This window comes from Manis pentadactyla, chromosome 3 (genome assembly GCF_030020395.1).
Source record: "Manis pentadactyla isolate mManPen7 chromosome 3, mManPen7.hap1, whole genome shotgun sequence".
Classification (NCBI taxonomy): domain Eukaryota; kingdom Metazoa; phylum Chordata; class Mammalia; order Pholidota; family Manidae; genus Manis; species Manis pentadactyla.
The window spans coordinates 217780718-217799757 of NC_080021.1; the positions used below are offsets into that span (position 1 = coordinate 217780718).

Consider the following 19040-nt stretch of genomic DNA (forward strand, 5'->3'; position numbering starts at 1 on the left):
GCCCTTTCCTTTCTTCCCTGAGGACCATCCTGAGGTTGGAACACACATGCTTTCCACCTAGGTTTTCACATTTTCGCTATACCATTCGATGCCCAAATATATTGCATATTATTTACTGTGTTTCACACCATATATGTTGCTGTGCTCAGTGACTCGTTTTTTTCACTCCCTATGTTTGCAAATGTTAGCTGGCTCCCCATCTGAGTCACCCACGGTGGACGTAGCTCTCTCTGTCATTGGACAACCAGGTGGCTTCTCATTTCTCCTATGACAACGAGGTGCCCTGCACGCCTTACACCTGTATGTGAGATTCCTCAGGATCACGTCCACAAGTACAGCCTCCCCGAGATGCCCTGATTGTTCCCATGGTCTTTCTAGCACCCTCACGACCCCCTGGGCAGGGACACCCCACTTGCCACTCACCTTTCCCCAGGTGCCAGGCTGCCGCTGCACAGTAGGCTCCGGAGCAGTCTGGAGTATTTCACTCTCGTCACACCAACTTGGCTTCCCTGGGCGTTTTCCTTTCTCTCCAGAAGGGCTGAAGCCACAGCCAGCTGTGTCGGGGTGGGGGGTGCACTGGAGTGCAGAGGGATAGCTCCCAGTTTTGGGGTGCAGGCACTCAAGATTGGCAGAAGCTTCCCGAAAGCCTGGCCAGCTCTGCAGCCCATCCTGCCGCCACTGCTGGGTGCCTGTGCGGGGAGCTGCTAATTGAATTCACCCTTGTGAAAAATGTTAACAAATTGCAAATGACCCCGTAGACAAATTTAGAAGTCAAGAGTGTGCTGCTAACTAAGCCTCCCTCCTCTGTCATTAGCTTTTATGTTGGATCCACAAACAATTAAAAAATAACCACAAGCCCAGAGGCCCTCTTCTCTAATTAGCTCTAAGAGTCCTGCCAGGGAGAGGCTGCACCTCAATTACCACCCTTCCTCCTGCCTAGTTAGGAAAGACGGGCCCTCTGGCCAAGGGGGGACAATTAAGAAAAAGGCAGTGGGACTGAGGGGGGAGGTAGGGGGACTCCAGTGGTCCCTTGGGAACCAGAGCTGACCAGCCAGCCCACCCCAGGACAGAGGTGCTGGCAGCCACCAGGTTGGAGGGTCCTCTGCACAGGGAAGGTGCCAGGGACCGTGGAGGCCAGCATCACCTGGGCTGGGGGATGCTGCATCCTTGGTAAAATGCAGATGTCTGGGCCCCAGCCCAGGCCGGGCAAGTCAGAACGTCCAATGGTGGGGCCCCGGTACCTCTGCTTCCAATGAGCTCGCTGGGGGATTCTTATTTACCCTCAAGACTGAGGATCTCTGGCCTCAGCAGGATGAAGGGAAGAAAGACGTGTTCACACGCAGCTCCTGGTCCAGGCCAAGGCCGAGCACAGCTGGTTGCTGGGGACGTCTGCGGGCCCTGGGCACGCTTGCTGTTGTGAGCCTCTCCCTCCATAAAAAAGTAATAATAATTTAAAGTATTTTATGGCTGTGCTGGTATAAATATAAATATGCTGCAGCCTGGGTTATGTTTATGTTTTTCTTCTGATTTTAGAATAGATTAAAACATTTTCATGGCTCCCTAGCAGTGTCTGAGGGCCCAGGCCCCATGCCACCTGGGCCAGCAGACAAATTGGCCCCAGTTTTCCCCACAAGCCTCATCATCCGCTTCCTCTCTTCAAGGGGTTCCTCTCTTCCCCTGTCCCTCCCAGCGCCTCCTTTCTGGAGGGAGCGGGGATGAGGCAGAGGATGGAAAACTGGCCTTGAAACCTGAGACTCCAGACCCAGCATAGCTCTCCCCTGCCCCCACGCTGAGGGACTTTGAGTGCATCCCTTAACAACCTCCGTGAAACTCCATTTCTCCATCTGTGAGTGGGATTAATACTACCTCCTCCTATGACAGAAAAAAAATGGTGTGAATTCATCAGTAAAGAGTTCTTTGAGCTCTTAGGAAGAAAGAGACATACCAAGTATTTTTGTTATTTGAGACATAGAGCCAGGGCTACAATTCCACTTGCCTGCAGGGGTCTGGCAGGTCAAAGGGCAAAGCCAGCCCCATGTAAGGCAATAGGGAGTGGTGGGGACTGTGTCAAACTCAAGCACATGCCTGGCCTAAGGGAAGCAGCTCCAGCCAGTTACTGACACCAGGGGAATGTGAGCTCAGTGTTACCAGATCATCTAACACCTCATCAAAGAAGGCCGGGCATTTGGATTTTTATGTGAATTCTTCTGATTAAAAAGTATATATTGGTAGTAAGAGTTTTTAAGTGCTATAGACCAAACTAAGCATGCCTGCAGGCCAGGTGTGGCCTAGAGTCTGCCATGTGCAACCACACTGGTGCAATGGTGGTGGATATGGATTCCAGGGAAGTGTTTCATCTCATTGAACTCCTTATCAATACTTCAGTATCAACAGTTCTTTATCAATAAGTGGGGGAACATAGTAACAGTTCCTGTCTAGCAGGGTTCTTGTAAGGATGAAATGAAGAGTCACTGGCACATGGGTGCAGTGTGGGAGGGAGGTGGGCATGGTTACAGACAGGCAACAGGCAGATCCTTGTGGGGATGGGACTGTTGTGTCTTGACCACGTGCTGGGTACACGAGCCTGCACATGTGATGAGACTGCATAGAAATAAACACACACACAGATGAGTACCAGTGATCTGGGGAAGTCTGTACAAGAGGAGCAGGTTGTCTCAATGTCAATATCCTGGTGACTTTGTTCTTTAAGAGTTTTTTAAGATGTCATCATTGGGGGAAGCTGGATAAGGGATACAGGGCATCTTTGTTTTATTCTTACACCTGTATGTGAATCTCCAATGATCTCAATAAAAATGTTGACTAAAAAAGGCCAAAAAAAAAAAAAAAAAGCATTGAGCTGTGGCTTTGGCACCGTGTGGGGAATGTTAGAATCACTTTACTAGAAGAAACAGTGGTACAACTTCAGGCACAAGTAAAGTACTTGGTAAATGGTCACAGGAGTCACTTGACGGTCAGACAGATGAGCCCATTTAGGAAGCCCCAGTGGCAAGAAGGGAGGCCCCCAGGCCTGAACGGCACTGCTCAGGCCATGCAAGGATGGGCCCTTCAGAGCCCCACCTGTGCTGGGGCACCCTCAGCTGATGAAGGAGCTGGGTCTCCTTAGATGGCACCATGGCTGGGTGTCCCTTGTGGGTTCAGTTTTGATTTAGAACCTGAGAGAAGTTCAGCCCTCCAGCCTTTTTCCTCCAAAACCAGACCACCCACCATCCACCTTGAGCTCTGAACTGCGTGCTCAGCTGGGGAGATGCAGCCCAGCCCGGAGGCCACTGTCCACTGCTGCAGCCCCTGAGGGTGTGTGGGCGCCAGCACCTCTCCTGCCTGGGGAGCAGCCGACCACTGGCATATTAGAGATGGATTTTAATTTTATTTTAACAAAATAGCTGTCTCCACTGGAAGAAGCATCAAGTGCCAAATAAGGACCAGTTTTGAGCGGAATCACATTGAACAGACCTCCGTGCTGTCATTGATTTTCCAGGAAGAAAAAAACTGCCTCTGGCTACTAAACCGAATTAGTAGTCACTGATGACCAATTATTTTAGCCCGCTGTGAACGGAGAGCCGTACTAAAATCCGGTTTGTCAGACCCAAGGCTCCCTTCTCAAACACCTTTCAACAAATGTGTACCTAAAGTCCCTCAGAAGGCCCCTACAGCTTCCTCTCTTCCGCCAAGTTCTCCAGCTCCACCAAGTTTTAATGAGCAGCGAAGATGAAGATGGGCTGGCATGAAAGGCCCCCTCTAATCCACAGAGCGCTCTTTGGCAGAGAGCAGCCGCGCCGGCAAATCAGAGCTGTCAGCCCTCAGCCCCCACACGCACAAAGTGTCAGCCTAATGTTTGCAAATGATCATTTCCATTTCCCTTGCTCGTCCCTGGTGCCTTCATCGGAGATCAACCCCTGGTCTGGGGTATCAGTTGCGAAGCAGCCAAGATGGATTTGATGGAACTAATTTGAAGTTTCTTGCAGGCCTACCCCAAGTAGGAGCTGATTTCATTTCATTTCATTCCCCATTTTCCGCTCTATTAGACTTAGTTTTGACATGGTTTTGCTGTTAGTGGGAACATCAGGATGGTGAGAAACTTTTCCAAGAGGTTCCTGCCAGGTTATCAACAAATAATTTGTCACTAACGTGGCGCTCAGAAACAGAGAAGAGGGCAGCAAGGAAAACCTCAGCGTGCCTGAGGGCCTGGGGACCAGGGACAGGCCACCAGGGGGCCAGGGTGAATCAGACTTCTTTGTGGAGAGGAAGCTAACAAAGTCCAGAGAAGCAAAGTGTAGAAAAACACAACTTCACTCTACCGTCTGGGCATGGAGCAGGACTGGCAGCAAGGGCACCGGGACAGGGATGGTTGGACCGCTCAGGCCCGCTTTGGGGTCATGGAGCACACAGCCTAACCGTGAGGAGCAAGGATCTGGATCTGCCTCCCGGGTGCTCTGTGTCTGTGAGCAAATCTCAGGCAAGTTGCTTGATTTATCTGAGCCTCAGTTTCCCCATCTGAAAGCTGGAATGTTCATCCTTACTTTCAGAGAGATGAGAAGTCAGGGAGACTGCCGCGGGAATGCTCAACAGCGGACTCGGTGTAGTACGTGCTCATTAAAACAGGAAATGCTTTGGGACCGCTGTCCTCCAGTGCCCGTCAGGCCAATGTGCGGCTGGGAGGCACGGAGCTATGGCGTGATCCCTATCTTTGTTCACACTGCTCCCTCAGTCTGCAGTCACCTCACTTCCTTCCCTGCCCGGCCACTGTCCTTGTCCCACGACGCCCTGGCTGAATTAGCCCTTCTCTCCTCTGAGCTCTGATGGCCGTCCCAACTCACACGTAGCCCTGCTGGGGGGTGGGCTGCAAGGTGGATGCCCCCAGAAGCTTCTGACACAAATGCAGCAGTTGCTTGCTGGCTGTGTGCTCTTGGGCAAGCCAGCGAACTCCTGGGGCCTCAGGTTTCTCATCTGTGAAATGGGGGTATTAGTGTCTGTCTCTAGACTTGTGCGAGGGCCCAGGCGGCAGGCAGGCAGTGTGGGCTGCGAGGGTGATCGCTACTTCCGCTACATGCCCTGCGACCCCAGCGTGCAGAGAGCACGTCCCCACATCTCAGAGAGCCCGGCCCGTTACAGGGGGCCCTGAATGCTGCTGGGGGGGTCAGATGGATGGAGGCACAAGTGAGTACGTGAACACAGAGGCCATCTCATTCACAAGCCGAGCATCCCTTCTGCTGTGTCTTCCCTCCCCGGGGAGGCCTGGGGTCCTCAAACCCCGTGCCCTTCCTCCGGTCCCGGCCTAATTCACTCCACCACGCGGCAGCAGTTCTAAGTGTGGCTGTCATCACCACACCCCCTCCTTCTCCTCTTGCTCGGCTCCCTAGTACCTTCACAAAGACCTTCCTGTTACAACCTCTGGCTCAGCTATTTTCTCCTCAATCTGTCTTCTTAGTTTTTCTTTTAAAACAACTTAATTGAGGTGTAATTTACAGACATTGAAATGGCTCACGTACAATTTGATGAACTTTGACAAGTGTGTGTACCTGGGCATCCAGGGAAGGTAACAGCGCATCTCCATCACCCCAGAGTCCCCAGGCCCCTTTACAGTCAGTTCCTGCGCCCACCTCCAGGGGGGTCTCCGCCCTGACCAAGCTCCCAAACTCTGGTGTGGACCTGGATCGGAGGCCTTCTGCCCCCCTAGCCCAGGAGCCCCTCCCCAGACCTCCAGGTACAGGCAGAGCATCTCTCTCTAGGCTCTGCAGGCCTCCAAGCAAGCCTCAGCACCGTGTCCCCAGCCCTGATGCTCTGGGGACCCTTGCGGGATTACACGGAAGCACAGACTTCCATGAGCCCAGATCACCTTCCAACAAGGTTTTAAAGACCCATCATGAGACAGGCTCTGGGGGGACACCTTGTCCAGCCTCCTCCTCGGCTTCATGAATCCCCTCATCTCAGGGTGGGGCCGCTGCCCCATGTCCCCTGTCCTGACACGACCCTCTGTACCTGGGGGGAGGGGTGCCATTGCCCTTTCTGGGCCCAGGATCTGCCCTGACATGCTGGCTCTAGTAACAGCCCCCGGTGGGGAGAGGTAGGGCCCAAGAGGCCGCGGCTTGCCCTCCGTGTCTGCACACTGTGCGGGGTGCCAGGGCCACGCCCCCGCCCACCCGTCTCTAGGCTCCAAGGAGAGGCTCATTTCTTCCAGAGACAGCCCATCTAGGGCACTGCAGTGGAGGGGGCCAGCCACCCCCAGGAAAAGGAGCGGGATTGGATCTGCCGCCATGCAGATCATTGACAAAGCACAGACTTTCTGGGCAGGGAGGTGTGGAGGGAGCGATCCAGCCTCCACCCCTGCTGCCTGGAGCATGGAGCCTTGTGAGAAACGCAGACACCGAAGAACCAATCCCTCTGTACGAATGTCAGAAAGACCTTCCCAGGTGCAATTGCAGGGGCTCGAAGTCCCACAGAGTTAAGGGAAGTCTCAGGGAGCGACCTCGGGGGGAGGCGGGTTGTCTCATTTAAGCTGAGACCCAGTGGGATGGAGCGAACCGGGGACAGTGAGGAACAGCCCCGGAGGACGCCGGCACCGGGGGCCCTGGGAGAAGTGGGGTGCCCTGGGCTCTGCCAGTCTGGGAGGCAGCAGGAGCGGGATGGGGTTTGGGAGACGGTGCGGGGCCCAGGGCTGGGGCTGGTGCAGGGTTGTGCCAGCGGACGGTGCCCACCGAGGTCTGGGGGCCTATGTGAGCAGGGCCAGGCCCCTGGGTTGGCCTCTGTCTGGCGCTGGCTCACAGGCAAGTTCCCTTCAGCCTGTGCGGAAACCGGTTCTTACCCTCCTGGCTGCGGATGAGGTAGCCCGAGGCGTGGGAGTCAGGCTTTGCTTTTAGACTGTGCTGTGTGACCCTGGGCCAGCCCCTGGCCTCTCTGGGCCTCGGCTTCCCCACTCCCACCTTCCCACCGCGTTTAGTGAGGGTAAATAATTAAGACCTTCTGAGTGAACTCCTCCAGCTCCACCAAAGAGAGCTGCAGACAGGACGGCTAGAACTGTGGCCACAGGGACTCGCAGCCTGTGGCAAAAATCATTCATTTTGTGGTGGAAAAGTGCCTTTTTTTATTATAAAGAACTACATTTACTTAAAAAAGAGTTGAACATTGTCTAAGGTAGCAGCAAAAAATTGATGCAGAAGAAAACAAGAAAAATGGCTCATATAGATGCATCCTCAAAGGGTCAAGTACGTGGGAAGATGCTAGAACTCCCCGGGGGTCCCCCCCCCACCGACCCCTAAGGCCGGCAGGCCCCCTGGGCTGCTTGTGGAGAAAAGGGTGAAAAACAAATACCCGGACAGTCCTGGCCCTATGTTCGTAGGCTGTGCACCATGGGGCTGGGGGGCGGGGTGGGCTTGCATCCTGACGCCGAGTCTGGGGACCTGGACCTGTCACCCCCATTACTGGCTGTGTGGCAGAGTCATTCTCAGACTTGGAGGTTTTTTTTCCCCCTCTTTATTTGTTACAAGCGTCACATAAAACCAGTAAGTCAATGGGGGGAGGAGCCGGGCCCGTTGCCCCGCTCCGCCCATGTCTGTCCCCAGCCCCCGGGCTTCACTGGTGGGCTCCCTTCTGGTCTGTCTCCGTCCACTCACACCAAGCTGATGCCCTGTGCACCTGCCCCTCTTCCCCCACCTCCTGGCGTGTCCTGTCTGGTGTAGTAACCAAAGGTCCAGCTTCACTGCGCAAAGTTTCTTTCCTCCCCACGGGGAGACTCGGTGGGAAGGTCAGGGAGTGGGCCGCTCTCTGGGGCCTGCCTCCCGTCGGCGGGGGGTGGTGAGGGCACTGCAGGAAGGCTTTCCTTACTAATACCTTGCCCGACCGGATACGGTACTATTTCATTTAGCAATCTTTCATTTGCTCTTCTAAGTGAGACTGACCAACAGTGTATACACTCTCTTTGTCTCAGTTTGGATCATAAAACGATTTGGGAAGCTTTTTTTCATAAAACGCTCTGGAGAGCCCTGGAACTCTGTCTATAGCAAAGCTGTGAGAGCTCCCGGGTCCCCAGCCCGGTACCGCAGCTCTGTTAACGTTTTCTATACGTGCGTCAGTCAACTTTGACCTTCTGTATTTCCCTAGATAAATTATCCATTTTGTTTTGATTTTCAAATGTATTAGCATAAACGTATACATAATATTCTCTTACTATTAAGAAAAACATCTTACCTGAGCTCGGGGGCAGCTCCCACTTTTGTGTCACCTGCAGTTCAGTTTGGGGCCATTTTTTGAAAACAAAAAGTCAGAATCACCTATACAAATTTAGGCACAAAACCAAAACCTTAACTGGAATGCGAAAACAAACCAGAACAAATTACAGATTGAAATAAGCTGACAAATGCCACAAACCACAAAATCCAGAAAAATAAAACATTAAAAAATTAATTGCCCTCTGTTCATTTTTCTCCTAATTAACGTGCCCTCTGTTTATTTTTCTCCTATGCTTTTGGGTTCCTTACTCTTTGATTATCTCTTTGTATGACAGTAATTTTATACTACTTTTCCATAAAGTAGAAAGCTATTCCAGTCTTCCCTCTAGCATGCTTGATTACATTTTAAAAAATATTTTACTTTGATATTCATAAATGACATATCTGATAAGGGGTTGACATCCAAATTATATAAAGAGCTTACACACCTCAACAAACAAAAAGCAAATAAACCAATTAAAAAATGGGCAGAGGAGCTGAACAGACATTTCTCCAAAGAAGAAATTCAGATGGGTGGGAAGGGAGGGTAAGGGGGGGAAAAAAAAGAAAGGGGGCCTTACGATTAGCATGTATAGTGTGGGGGGCACGGGGAGGGCTGTGCAACACAGAGAAGACAGGTAGTGAGTCTACAGCATCTTACTACGCTGATGGACAGTGACTGTAATGGGGTATGTGGGGGGGACTTGGTGAAGGGGGGAGCCTAGTAAACATAATGTCCTTCATGTAATTGTAGATTAATGATACCAAAATAAAATTTAAAAAAAAAAAAGAAGAAGAAGAAATTCAGATGGCCAACAGGCACATGAAAAGATGCTTGCTCCGCATCGCTAATCATCAGAGAAATGCAAATTAAAACCACAATGAGATATCACCTCACACCAGTAAGGATGGCCAACATCCAAAAGACAAACAACAACAAATGTTGGCGAGGTTGGGGAGAAAGGGGAACCCTCCTACACTGCTGGTGGGAATGTAAACCAGTTCAACCACTGTGGAAGGCAGTATGGAGGTTCCTCAAAAAACTAAAAATAGAAATGCCATTTGACCCAGGAATTCCACTCCTAGGAATTTACCCTAAGAATGCAGCAGCCCAGTTTGAAAAAGACATATGCACCCCTATGTTTATTGCAGCACTATTTACAATAGCCAAGAAATGGAAGCAACCTAAGTGTCCATCAGTAGATGAATGGATAAAGAAGATGTGGTACATATACACAATGGGATATTATTCAGCCATAAGAAGAAAACAAATCCTACCATTCGCAACAACATGGATGGAGCTAGAGGGTATTATGCTCAGTGAAATAAGCCAGGCAGAGAAAGACAAGTACCAAATGATTTCACTCATCTGTGGAGTATAAGAACAAAGAAAAAAACTGAAGGAACAAGACAGCAGCAGACTCACAGGACCCAAGAATGGACTAACAGTTACCAAAGGGAAAAGGACTGGGGAGGGATAAGGGGGGAAAAAGGGGCATTATGATTAGCACACATAATGTAGTGGGGGGGACATGGGAAAGGCAGTATATACAGAGAAGACAAGTAATGACTCTATAGCATCTTACTATGTTGATGGACAGTGACTGTAATGGGTTATGTGGGGGGGACTTGATAACGGGGGAGTCTAGTAACCATAATGTTGTTCAAGTAATTTTACATTAACAATATCAAAATTAAAAAATTAAAAAAATGAAAAAATAAAATAAAAATATTTTACTTTGAAATAATTATAGCTTAGCAGAAAGTTGTAAAAATAGTACAGAGATCCTGTATATGCTCTACCCAAATTTACCCCAGTGATAAAATCATACCTAACCACTATGCAATATCAGAACTAAAAACTGACATTAGTCCAATGCACAGAATTGATTTCTTTGTGATTTTCTCACAGTGCAGATGTGAGTGAACACAATCAGATACAGAACCGTTCTATCACCTCTGAGATCTCCCTCATGGGACTCCTGGGTGGCTCCCCTCCCCATCATCCCCTAACCCCCGGCAAATTCCACAGTGTCCCATGCATGGAATCATATGGTAAGTAACCTTTTGACATTGGCCTTTTTCACTCAGCATAAAGGCTTTGAGATCCATAAGTTCCCATTTCTCTGGAATAAATGCCCCAGGAGTGCAATTGCTGGGCCACATGGCAAGGGTATGTTTAGTTTTTTAGGAAACTCCAAGTATTTTCCAGAGTGGCTCTACCACTTTACATTCCCACCAGCAACACACAAGACCTTTAGTTTCCCTGCATCCTTGCCAACATTTGATGTCGCCGCCACTTCCTACTCCGGCTCTGCTAAAGGTGTGAAATGCCTACGTCATCATGAGCTAATCTGTGTTTCTCTGGTGGCTAAGGATAATGGTTGTTTTCACATGCTTACCTGCTATCCATATATCCTCTTCCAAGAAACATCTCTTGATGTCTTTGGCCCATTTGCTAATTGGATTTGTTCTGTTTGCTTTTTACTGTTGAGTTTTGACAGTTCTTTACCCCTTCTCCCTAGAGGTCCTTTGCCGGCTGTATGGTTTGCAAATACTTTCTCCCAGTCTGCGGTCTGTCTTTTCGTCTTCTTAAGAGGATCCTTTCACGGGACAGAAGTTCTGAATTTTAAGGAAATCTGATTTATTCTTTTTTTCCTCTCCTGGATTATGCTTTTTGGTGTCAAGTGTAAACTCTTCACCTTGTCTACCTCTAGATCCCAAAGATTTTCTCTTACCATTTTTTCTAAAAGCTTTATAGTTTCACATTTAAATGTATGTTTGAGTTCATTCTGGATAGGGTGTAAGACTTAGGTTGAGAGATGTGTTTTTTTTTAATTTGGGGGTTTTTTGGCTTATGCTGTCCAATTGTTTCAGCACCGTTTGTTGAAAAGACTATTCTCCCACTGAATTTCAGTTTCCATCCATTCACTCCCTCTAACCTATTATAACTCATATATAGCTTCGTTTTTATAACACCCTGAATCATGAGAAAGTATATCTCCTAGAAGTTTGCTTCATCTTTCTTTCTCCGACTCCTCCCGTGCCCTGTTTTCCAACGACAAATAATTACTGAGAGCGGCAGTGAGCCAGCTCTCCTGGAGGCGGACGGCTCCTGAGCCCAGGTGCGGGCGTTCCGTGGCTGAGGCTGGTGACCAACCAGCAACGGAATGAGGGCAGTGCTTCTGCGTGGGGGCCGTCTGCAGGTGGGCTGGTGGGGACGAGCCCTCTGAGAAAGTGGCCTGACAGCGGAGCCCTGGAGGGAAAGGAGAAGCTGAGCACGTGCCGAACAGGAGAAAGAGGATTCCAGGTGGAGGACAAAGGCTTGGAGGGCTGGGAAAGAGCCCAGGCTTCGTCTAAGAAATGTCAGCTTAAAGAAAGGGTGATGTGACCTGATCGATGTCCTGAGCTTTCCCCGTGTCAGACAACCTCTCCACCTTTTTATCCAAGTTAATGAGCCACAGCAGAAATGGGCAAAGCCTGCTGGCTCTCCTTCAGCTGGGGCTGGGCCCCTGTGACTCAGGGTGTGTCCACTGCCCTCCCCGCCTGAGCCCCTTCCTGCCTCTCCAGGTAATAAGAACTGCTGACCTGGCAGCAGCAGGACCCAGAGCCAGCCAGCCCAGGCTGCAGGGGGCTGCAGGGGTGGGTTCTTGGTGATATATGCAGCAGGGGCTGCTGGGAAGGTCACTTTTCTGTTGTGAATGGCCTCTTGGGGTAGATCCTGCGAGATGACACATCTAGTGTCATTAGAAAGCCTAGCTATAATTTAGGCTGCTCAGAAGCATGGGGTGTGTAATAATTAAGTAATAAAAATCGCCACAGGAGTAAAGGAATTGGAAAACAAAGAGCCACTGTTGGTAGATGCACTGCAGGTTGCTCTGTAAAGAGACCTCTGAGCTCAAGTGGCATTTCAAAGCCACTGAACCTCGAGTCAGACAGAGTCTCGGCCCAGCACAGTCCCAAAGAGGTGCACATGTAGGGCAAGCAGACTGTACCAGGGGCACAGGTTTGGTAGGAGAGTGGGAAGTGGAGATCTGGGGTCTGGTCCAGCTTTCCATTTGACTCTGGGTCCACAATGTTCAAAACATGGAAGGGCCCAGCAGGTAGCAGAGGTAGTCTGGTAAAAGGGCAATAGGGAAGGGAGAGGTCTGGGGCCAAATGGCACCAGACAACTCAGGTCCAGCCAATTGTTGTTACATAGGAATGCAGGCCCATGTGGTCAGAACATTTTCAAGAAAATCTGAAAGTTGGTTCTTTATGTAAACTTTCCCAACTTTTAGGTGTTGGCAACAATTTCAAAGTCTTATGACAAATTCTGGAGGCCAGAAGCTTGAAGTCAAGGTGTTGGCTGGGTTGCACGCCCTCTGGAGGCTTTAGTGGAGCCTCTTTCCCTGCTTCGTCCCACCTTGGGTGGCCCCAGCGTTCTTTGGCTTGTGGCCACATCACTCCAGTCTCTGCCTCTGAGCTCACTTCTCCTCCCCTTCTCCCTGTGTCTTTCTTCTGTGTACCTCTTAGAAGGACACTTGTCATTGGGTTGAGGGCCTACCTTAAAAAGCATTTACATGATTATTAGTACCATCTCAAGATCCTTAACTTGATTATATCAGCAAAAGTCCTTTTTCCAAATAAAGTCATATTCACAGATTCTGGAGATTAGGATGGAAACATATCATTTTGAGGGTCACCATTCAACCCATTAGAGCCTGATCAGAACTACTTTCTTTTCTTGGGCCCTACTCCCACTTCCTGAAGCAGAACCTCTGAGGAGTAGGCCCAGGCAATTTTTCTGCACCATGAAATCTGACAACATATGGCCCAGGGAATGGGGAAATAACCAGCTTAGACATGAGTGGTAAAAAATCAGCTCAGACTTGAGTGGCTAAATTGTTCACAATCAAAAGGAAGATCAGAAAGAAATGAGTGGAGAAAACAAGGAGCTTTATCTACTGTTTTTTTCTTTTTCGCTTTTCACCTCTTCTTATGAAAAATTTCAAACATGCACAAAAGTATAGCAAATAGTAATCCACTCCCAGGATCAACCTTTACAAGCTCAACCATTATCAATATGTTCTACTATTCCTGTTTCATCTTTTTATTGTATTGTATTACATTTTTTGCTGGAGTTCTTTTTTTGAAGTAATTCTAAACATATTATTCTACCCACAAACCCTTCGTATGCATCTCTCACAGAGAAAGACTTGAACAACCACAATACGTTATCGCGCACAACACAACTGCAACATTTCCTCAGTGGTTTCTAAAACTCAGCTTAGTGTTCACTTTTCCCCAGTTGCCTAAAGAAATTACCTTTCCACTGTTAATTTGTTTGAATCAGGATCTGAACATATTGCATTTGGTGCTGTGTTTCTTAAGTCACTTTTAGTCTCTATCACTTCCTCATCCTCCCCTTCCTTCAAGGTCCCTTGTTTGCTGAAGTGATTGAGTCATCTGTCCTGCAGAATGTCCCACACTCCAGACCGGGCAGATGGCATCCTCGTGGTGGTGTTTGGCATGCTCCTCTGTCCCCTTCATCTCCGTAAATCGTAGTATGCAGGCTGAGAGCACCGGTCCAGGGTGGCAGCACTGGTCAGGGGGGCTATTGAGCACTTGGAATGTGGCTAGTGTGGCTGAGGAACTGAATTTTCCATTTTGTTCACTTTTAACTAATATAAATTCGAATTTAAAAACTGAATCTTTTGAAATAATCCATTAATATTTTAAATGGATTACATGTTGACATGCTAAGATTTTGTATATATTAGGTTAATAAAGTGTATTACTAGGATTAATTCCACGTTTTTCTTTTTACTCTTTTTAACAAAGCTACTAGAGAAATTTTAGTTATGCAGTGGGCTTGCATGGTATTTCTGTTTGGCAGAGCTTGTCTACAGGTTTGCTTACCTCCAGGCTCACTGTGGCTTTTTTTCCCCATCAAAATTATTTGATCGATGGTACTGCACACCTCCTATGATATCACTTCCCACACAATATTTGTTTGTTACTTTCAGCAATGGTAAGATTAATCATTTGGGTTTTATGTTATGTATATTTTACTACAATTTTAAAAAATGATCATTTGGTTCAGCTCCTGCAGCCTGACCCATACACCGTAACATTCCCCATTAGCCTTCCGCCTAATCACTTTAGCAGCTATTGACGATGGTTGCCTAAGTCCGGGATTTCATTAGGAGTTGTAAAACAGCGATTCCTTCCCCTCGATCCTGTCATTCCTCCTGCGTTCACTAGCTCTGTTCTTCCGTAAAGATCTTGCCTCTGGCACCTGTGTGGTCACCCCGAGCAGGTCTGTCTTGCAGCCATCCCCCCTGCTCTGGATGGGGATGATAAAAGTACCCTCTTTACAGCGTGTAGGGGTGGGGCCCGCAAAATGCTCTGCACGGGGTACAGTTTTCCCTAGCTGGAGACCCTTGTCAAAGAGAACCAGAGTCAGACACCAGAGGTGATAAAGACAGATCTCCCTCTGTGCTATTACAAAAGGGGAAAGAACCTTCATTACAGAACGGGCTTGATTCTGAATACAACATGAGGGAGCTTTATAGCCAAGGAGCAGAGGGCAGGGGTCAGTGGATTGAAAATCACCAAGAAGATAAGGGGTAAAGGGATTCTTGCCAAACTGACTTAACAGGGTTCTTGGTAAAATCAGGCCAATGCGATCAGATATCAAGGGTGGGGGGTGGCGGCACTGACTTCTCAGATTCTTTGCTAAGACTGGCTTCTGGGGCCAAGGATTGAGCCCAAGGACAAGGCCTAGTAGAAAAGAGGTCTCCGTAGGGGCTTCTCTAAAATATGGTCACGGGGAGAGTCTGCCACCATCTCAGGCCCAGCGCTTGGTTGGTGTGCAGTAAGAAACATTTGTTGAATGACTTGTCAAGGCGCCTATTTCTTGCCCTGCTCTGGGAGGCCAGAGAGAGCCTCTCACAGCCTTGGGGGGAGCGGTTTGTCCTGCAGCCCAGACAGACAGGTGGTGCCCCCCTCAGAGAGAGGCCTCAGCCCTTCCATGACCTCAGGCATGTCTGGACTTGTTCTCTGCAGGCCTTCCACCCCTTTCTCTGATCTGCTGCAGCACCGGTACCAGCAGCTATGGGTGCAGGAACAAAAGGCCACCCAGAAAGCCATTAAACTGGAGAAAAAGCACAAGGTAAATGCACCCTTCAGGCTAAAGTGGCCCACAGGGAGGGAGAGTTCTGGTGGGGCAAAGCCTGGAGAATGGCTTTGTGCGCACTTGCCCCTGGGCTGGGGGTGGGGCCAAGTCTCACATCATTGTGCTGAAGGGGTCTTGGCGACGATCAGGTTCAACCCCTACGGAGCCCCCAAGATTGGAAGATTCTGACATGGGTCCCCGGTAAGTTGGCTCCATTTTTCTGAGGCAGGATAGAACCCGGTCTCCTGACTCCTGCCGGGGGACTCCTTCTACCCAAACTCTGCACGACTTCACACATCCGGAAAGCAGATTGTAAACTCACTTGACCCGGCCTAGACAAAAACGTGCCCTGTCCTGTCTACAAAGGAAAGGCTGACAAGGCAAAGTCACTGAGGAGGCCACATCCAGGAGGGGCCATGAAGAACGCATCTTTCCAACTTTAACAGTACGTTTTGTCTCAAACAAATGAATAGGCCCCATGCTGAACACTTCACGTACATCACATGCATCATCTCATTTGCACCGGACAAAAACCCAGGAGGCAGGTCCCTGCTCCCCAGGCCTGGACAGGGAGGCTCAGAGGTGGCACAGGCGAAGACACTGGGCTGAGAAAAGAACAAGGTCCGAACACAGGGGTCACCGTAGGTCCAGACCAGTCACCGTAAAATCCGAACGGCTTACCGTGCTAGCAGTGCCACGCAGACTTCATCAGAAGGGCGGTGCCAGTGCCTCTGGTTGTCGCTGCGTCCATAGCCAGGGTGGCCCCCATCCCGCGCTCCCTGCAGGCACCACGCTGAGCATGCACCGGCTATGCATTCTCTCATGAGGTTGGGTCTCAGCAGATTATCCCAATTTGTTTCATTTTCACACGGGGAAACTGAGGCTCAGAGAGATTAAGTGACTGGTCAAAGGTGTCCAAGCTAGGCCTGGACTCATGTGTGTCCAGCCCCAGAGCCCAGGCTCCTCTTGACTGTGAGGTCCGACTCCTGCTGATTTGGGGAAAACTTGGGGTTCAGCAACAGTGCTAAACAGGGAAGCATGAGTCCTCAGGGATTGCCTTTGTGGACGGCGTCTGCACGCTTCTATCGTGGCAGGGGTTTTATGGTGGGAGATGCTGAAAGTCCTCCAGGCCCTGCTCTCAGGAGAAGACTGCCTTCAAGCATAGACGAAATGAGGGCCCGGCAGATTCAGGCTCAAGAAAAAGCACACAGAGTGTATTACTCTTACAAGTTCTACAAAAACATAGGAGCACGTGAGCACATGAATCAGGCCCCCCAGGACCTTTGTGCTCCCTGTCCTGTGCCCCTTCCTCATGCCCCCTGCCACAGTGGCACATCCTCTCGGGTCACCTGAGTGCCAGCACATCGCCCAGCTCATCTCCAGGTCTGGGGCTCCGACTTGCTCCTTTGAGGAGCTCCATATAAACAAGAGTCCTCTGTTACCTGGAAACATCCCCAGGAATTTGTATGATTTTTTGAGAAGGATCTTGGCCTCGGGCTAAGGTTTGACTGTGAGTGGAAATCTCAGGGGCACCCAAGGAAAATACAGGGTCCAGGGCCCCTCCCCACCTACTGTGGGATTGAGGCCCTGGACCCTGCGTTAGTCTGCTTGGGTGGCCACGACAAAGCACTAGAGGCTGGGCAGCTTAGACAACAGAAATCCATTTTCTTTCTCACCATTCTGGAGGCTGGAAGTCCAAGATCAAGGTACTGGCTGGGCTGGTTTCTCCTGAGGCCTCTCTCCTTGGCTTGCAGGTGACATTCTCTGAGTGCCTTCACACGACCTTTCTCTGTGTGCATCTCTGGGGTCTCTTCCTCTTCTTACAAGGACATCAGCCCATTGTGTTAGGACACACTTCTTAGGACCTTCCTGAACATTAGTAATTTCCTTAACGGCCCATCTCCAGATACAATCACATCGGGGGATAGGACTTCAACATGTGAATGTGGAGGGGACATGATTCAGACCGTGATAGACCGTGTACGGCAGGACCCCAAGTGTGGGCTTGCCAACATCTGTTAGTGGGCACAGAGTAGTTAAAGAGGATCACGACTTCCTCTGTGCCTCTGAAATCCCTTCTACAGAGACCTTGTGGGCTCCTAACTCAGCCCCTGAATCCTTCCTCCCAAAGGAGTCCTCCTTCCTCTTCCACAGGCAGACCACAGCGGGGACCTGCTCCTGAGAGATGGCATCAGTCCACCAAATCATGCATTCTTCAAGCACTGTAGAGTCCCTACTAACTGCAGGGCTGTGTGAACTGTGCAAGAAATCACAAGGATTCCTGGGACCCTGTACCTGCCCTCAGGTGGCTGCATGCCAGAACCCCACGTTCTAGGACCGAACCAGAAACCAGAACAATGTGCTCACAGCACCCCATGGTCCCAGGTGCCACGGTATCAGGCCTGGAGAAGGGCCAGATCCAGGAGGCATGTGACCCATGGGTGTGCAGCCGTGCCCCAGCCCTCTGCCCCCGCATCCCTGAATCGTAGCTCAGGCTTCTCCAGGCCGCCAGGTCGCCATCTTGCCTTTTGCATTTCTCTGGCATGCAGGTGATGCTCGGAAAGCTTTATGAGACTCGGAGCAGTCAGCTGAGGAGGTACAAGCCCCCCGTGAAGCTGGATGCCCTCTGGCACATGCCTCATTTCCAGAAGGTCAGTCTTGCCTCAACCACCCCTTCCTGCAGTGGCGGGTGCCCCTCACTCTGCCCTCTCTTCACCTGTCCTCAAGACAGTGGAATTTTGTGAGCTTCTAGCCACTGATTGCATAACAATAGCAATAACAGCAATGGCATAACTAATTTTGAGCAGTTCCTGAGTGCCAGGCGCTGAGCTCCACTTACATTATCTTTTGAGTCTCCACACTTAGCTGTGGCAGGCTGCCACCCTCAGTCCCGCTTCACAGACAGGATGCGAGTGCTGCTAAGTGGCAGCCTTGGGTGGCATCGGGCCAGCTGATCGTGGAGCCTGTGCGCCAGGGCGGACACCGTCTGGGCTAAACCCCCTCCGCTGAGGGTCATCCGTGCACCGCCTTCTGTGCTGGGGACTTAAGGGTACAGCCAGCCCATGCCACCAGCGCTGAAGCTCCTGCAGATGGTGTCCCGGGGAGAAGGGAACAAAGGTCTAATGCGGGCCCATGTAAGGGCTTGACACGCACTCAGAGGCACCTGGCACCCGCCTTGCTCTGGCCTCAGAACTGAACTGGTGCTTATTAGACCACACAGCCCCTGTAGTACCCAGATGGCGTCATCTCCATCCTCATTTAGCAGGAGGGGAAGAAAAACGAAAGAGCTGAGGGCATTGGACAGACGAGGTGACCTGGGAGATTCAGGGACAGTGGCCTCAGGATGGCAGGGAGCTGTTCATGCCCAGCTGGGACCCAGCGAGGCTGCCTCAGGGCCACAGGGACACGCCTGGTCCTGGGAAGACAGCTGGGCCAAGCACCGTTCCCGGCCAGCCCCGGCCTGGCGGCTGTGTTGAGTTAAACTGCAATTTAGACAATGAAGGGGCGGGTGCCTTCTTGAGCCTAATGCAATCGAACAAGCCGCCGCGCTGGGCGGAGAAGCCTGCCCGCCGCCTGGATGCGGCCTCTCGTGTCCTGCCCCGTGGCCTCCGTCAGCGCCTGTCAGCAACCATCCGCCCACCGCCCGCCCTGGCCTCGGC

General features: G+C 50.5%; 1 protein-coding gene across 2 annotated transcripts in view; it reads left to right on the forward strand.

Annotated features, from left to right (window-relative positions):
- Positions 1–19040, forward strand: part of CFAP77 (cilia and flagella associated protein 77) — a 121436-nt gene that overhangs the window by 80751 nt on the left and 21645 nt on the right. Inside the window, exons 4-5 of one of the 2 annotated variants that reach the window (XM_036913469.2) lie at positions 15273–15378; positions 17931–18032. The exons of the other annotated variant lie outside the window; for it this stretch is intronic. Coding sequence (XP_036769364.2) covers positions 15273–15378; positions 17931–18032 — 208 coding nt within the window. The remainder of the gene's footprint in view (positions 1–15272; positions 15379–17930; positions 18033–19040) is intronic. 2 annotated transcript variants of the gene reach the window in all.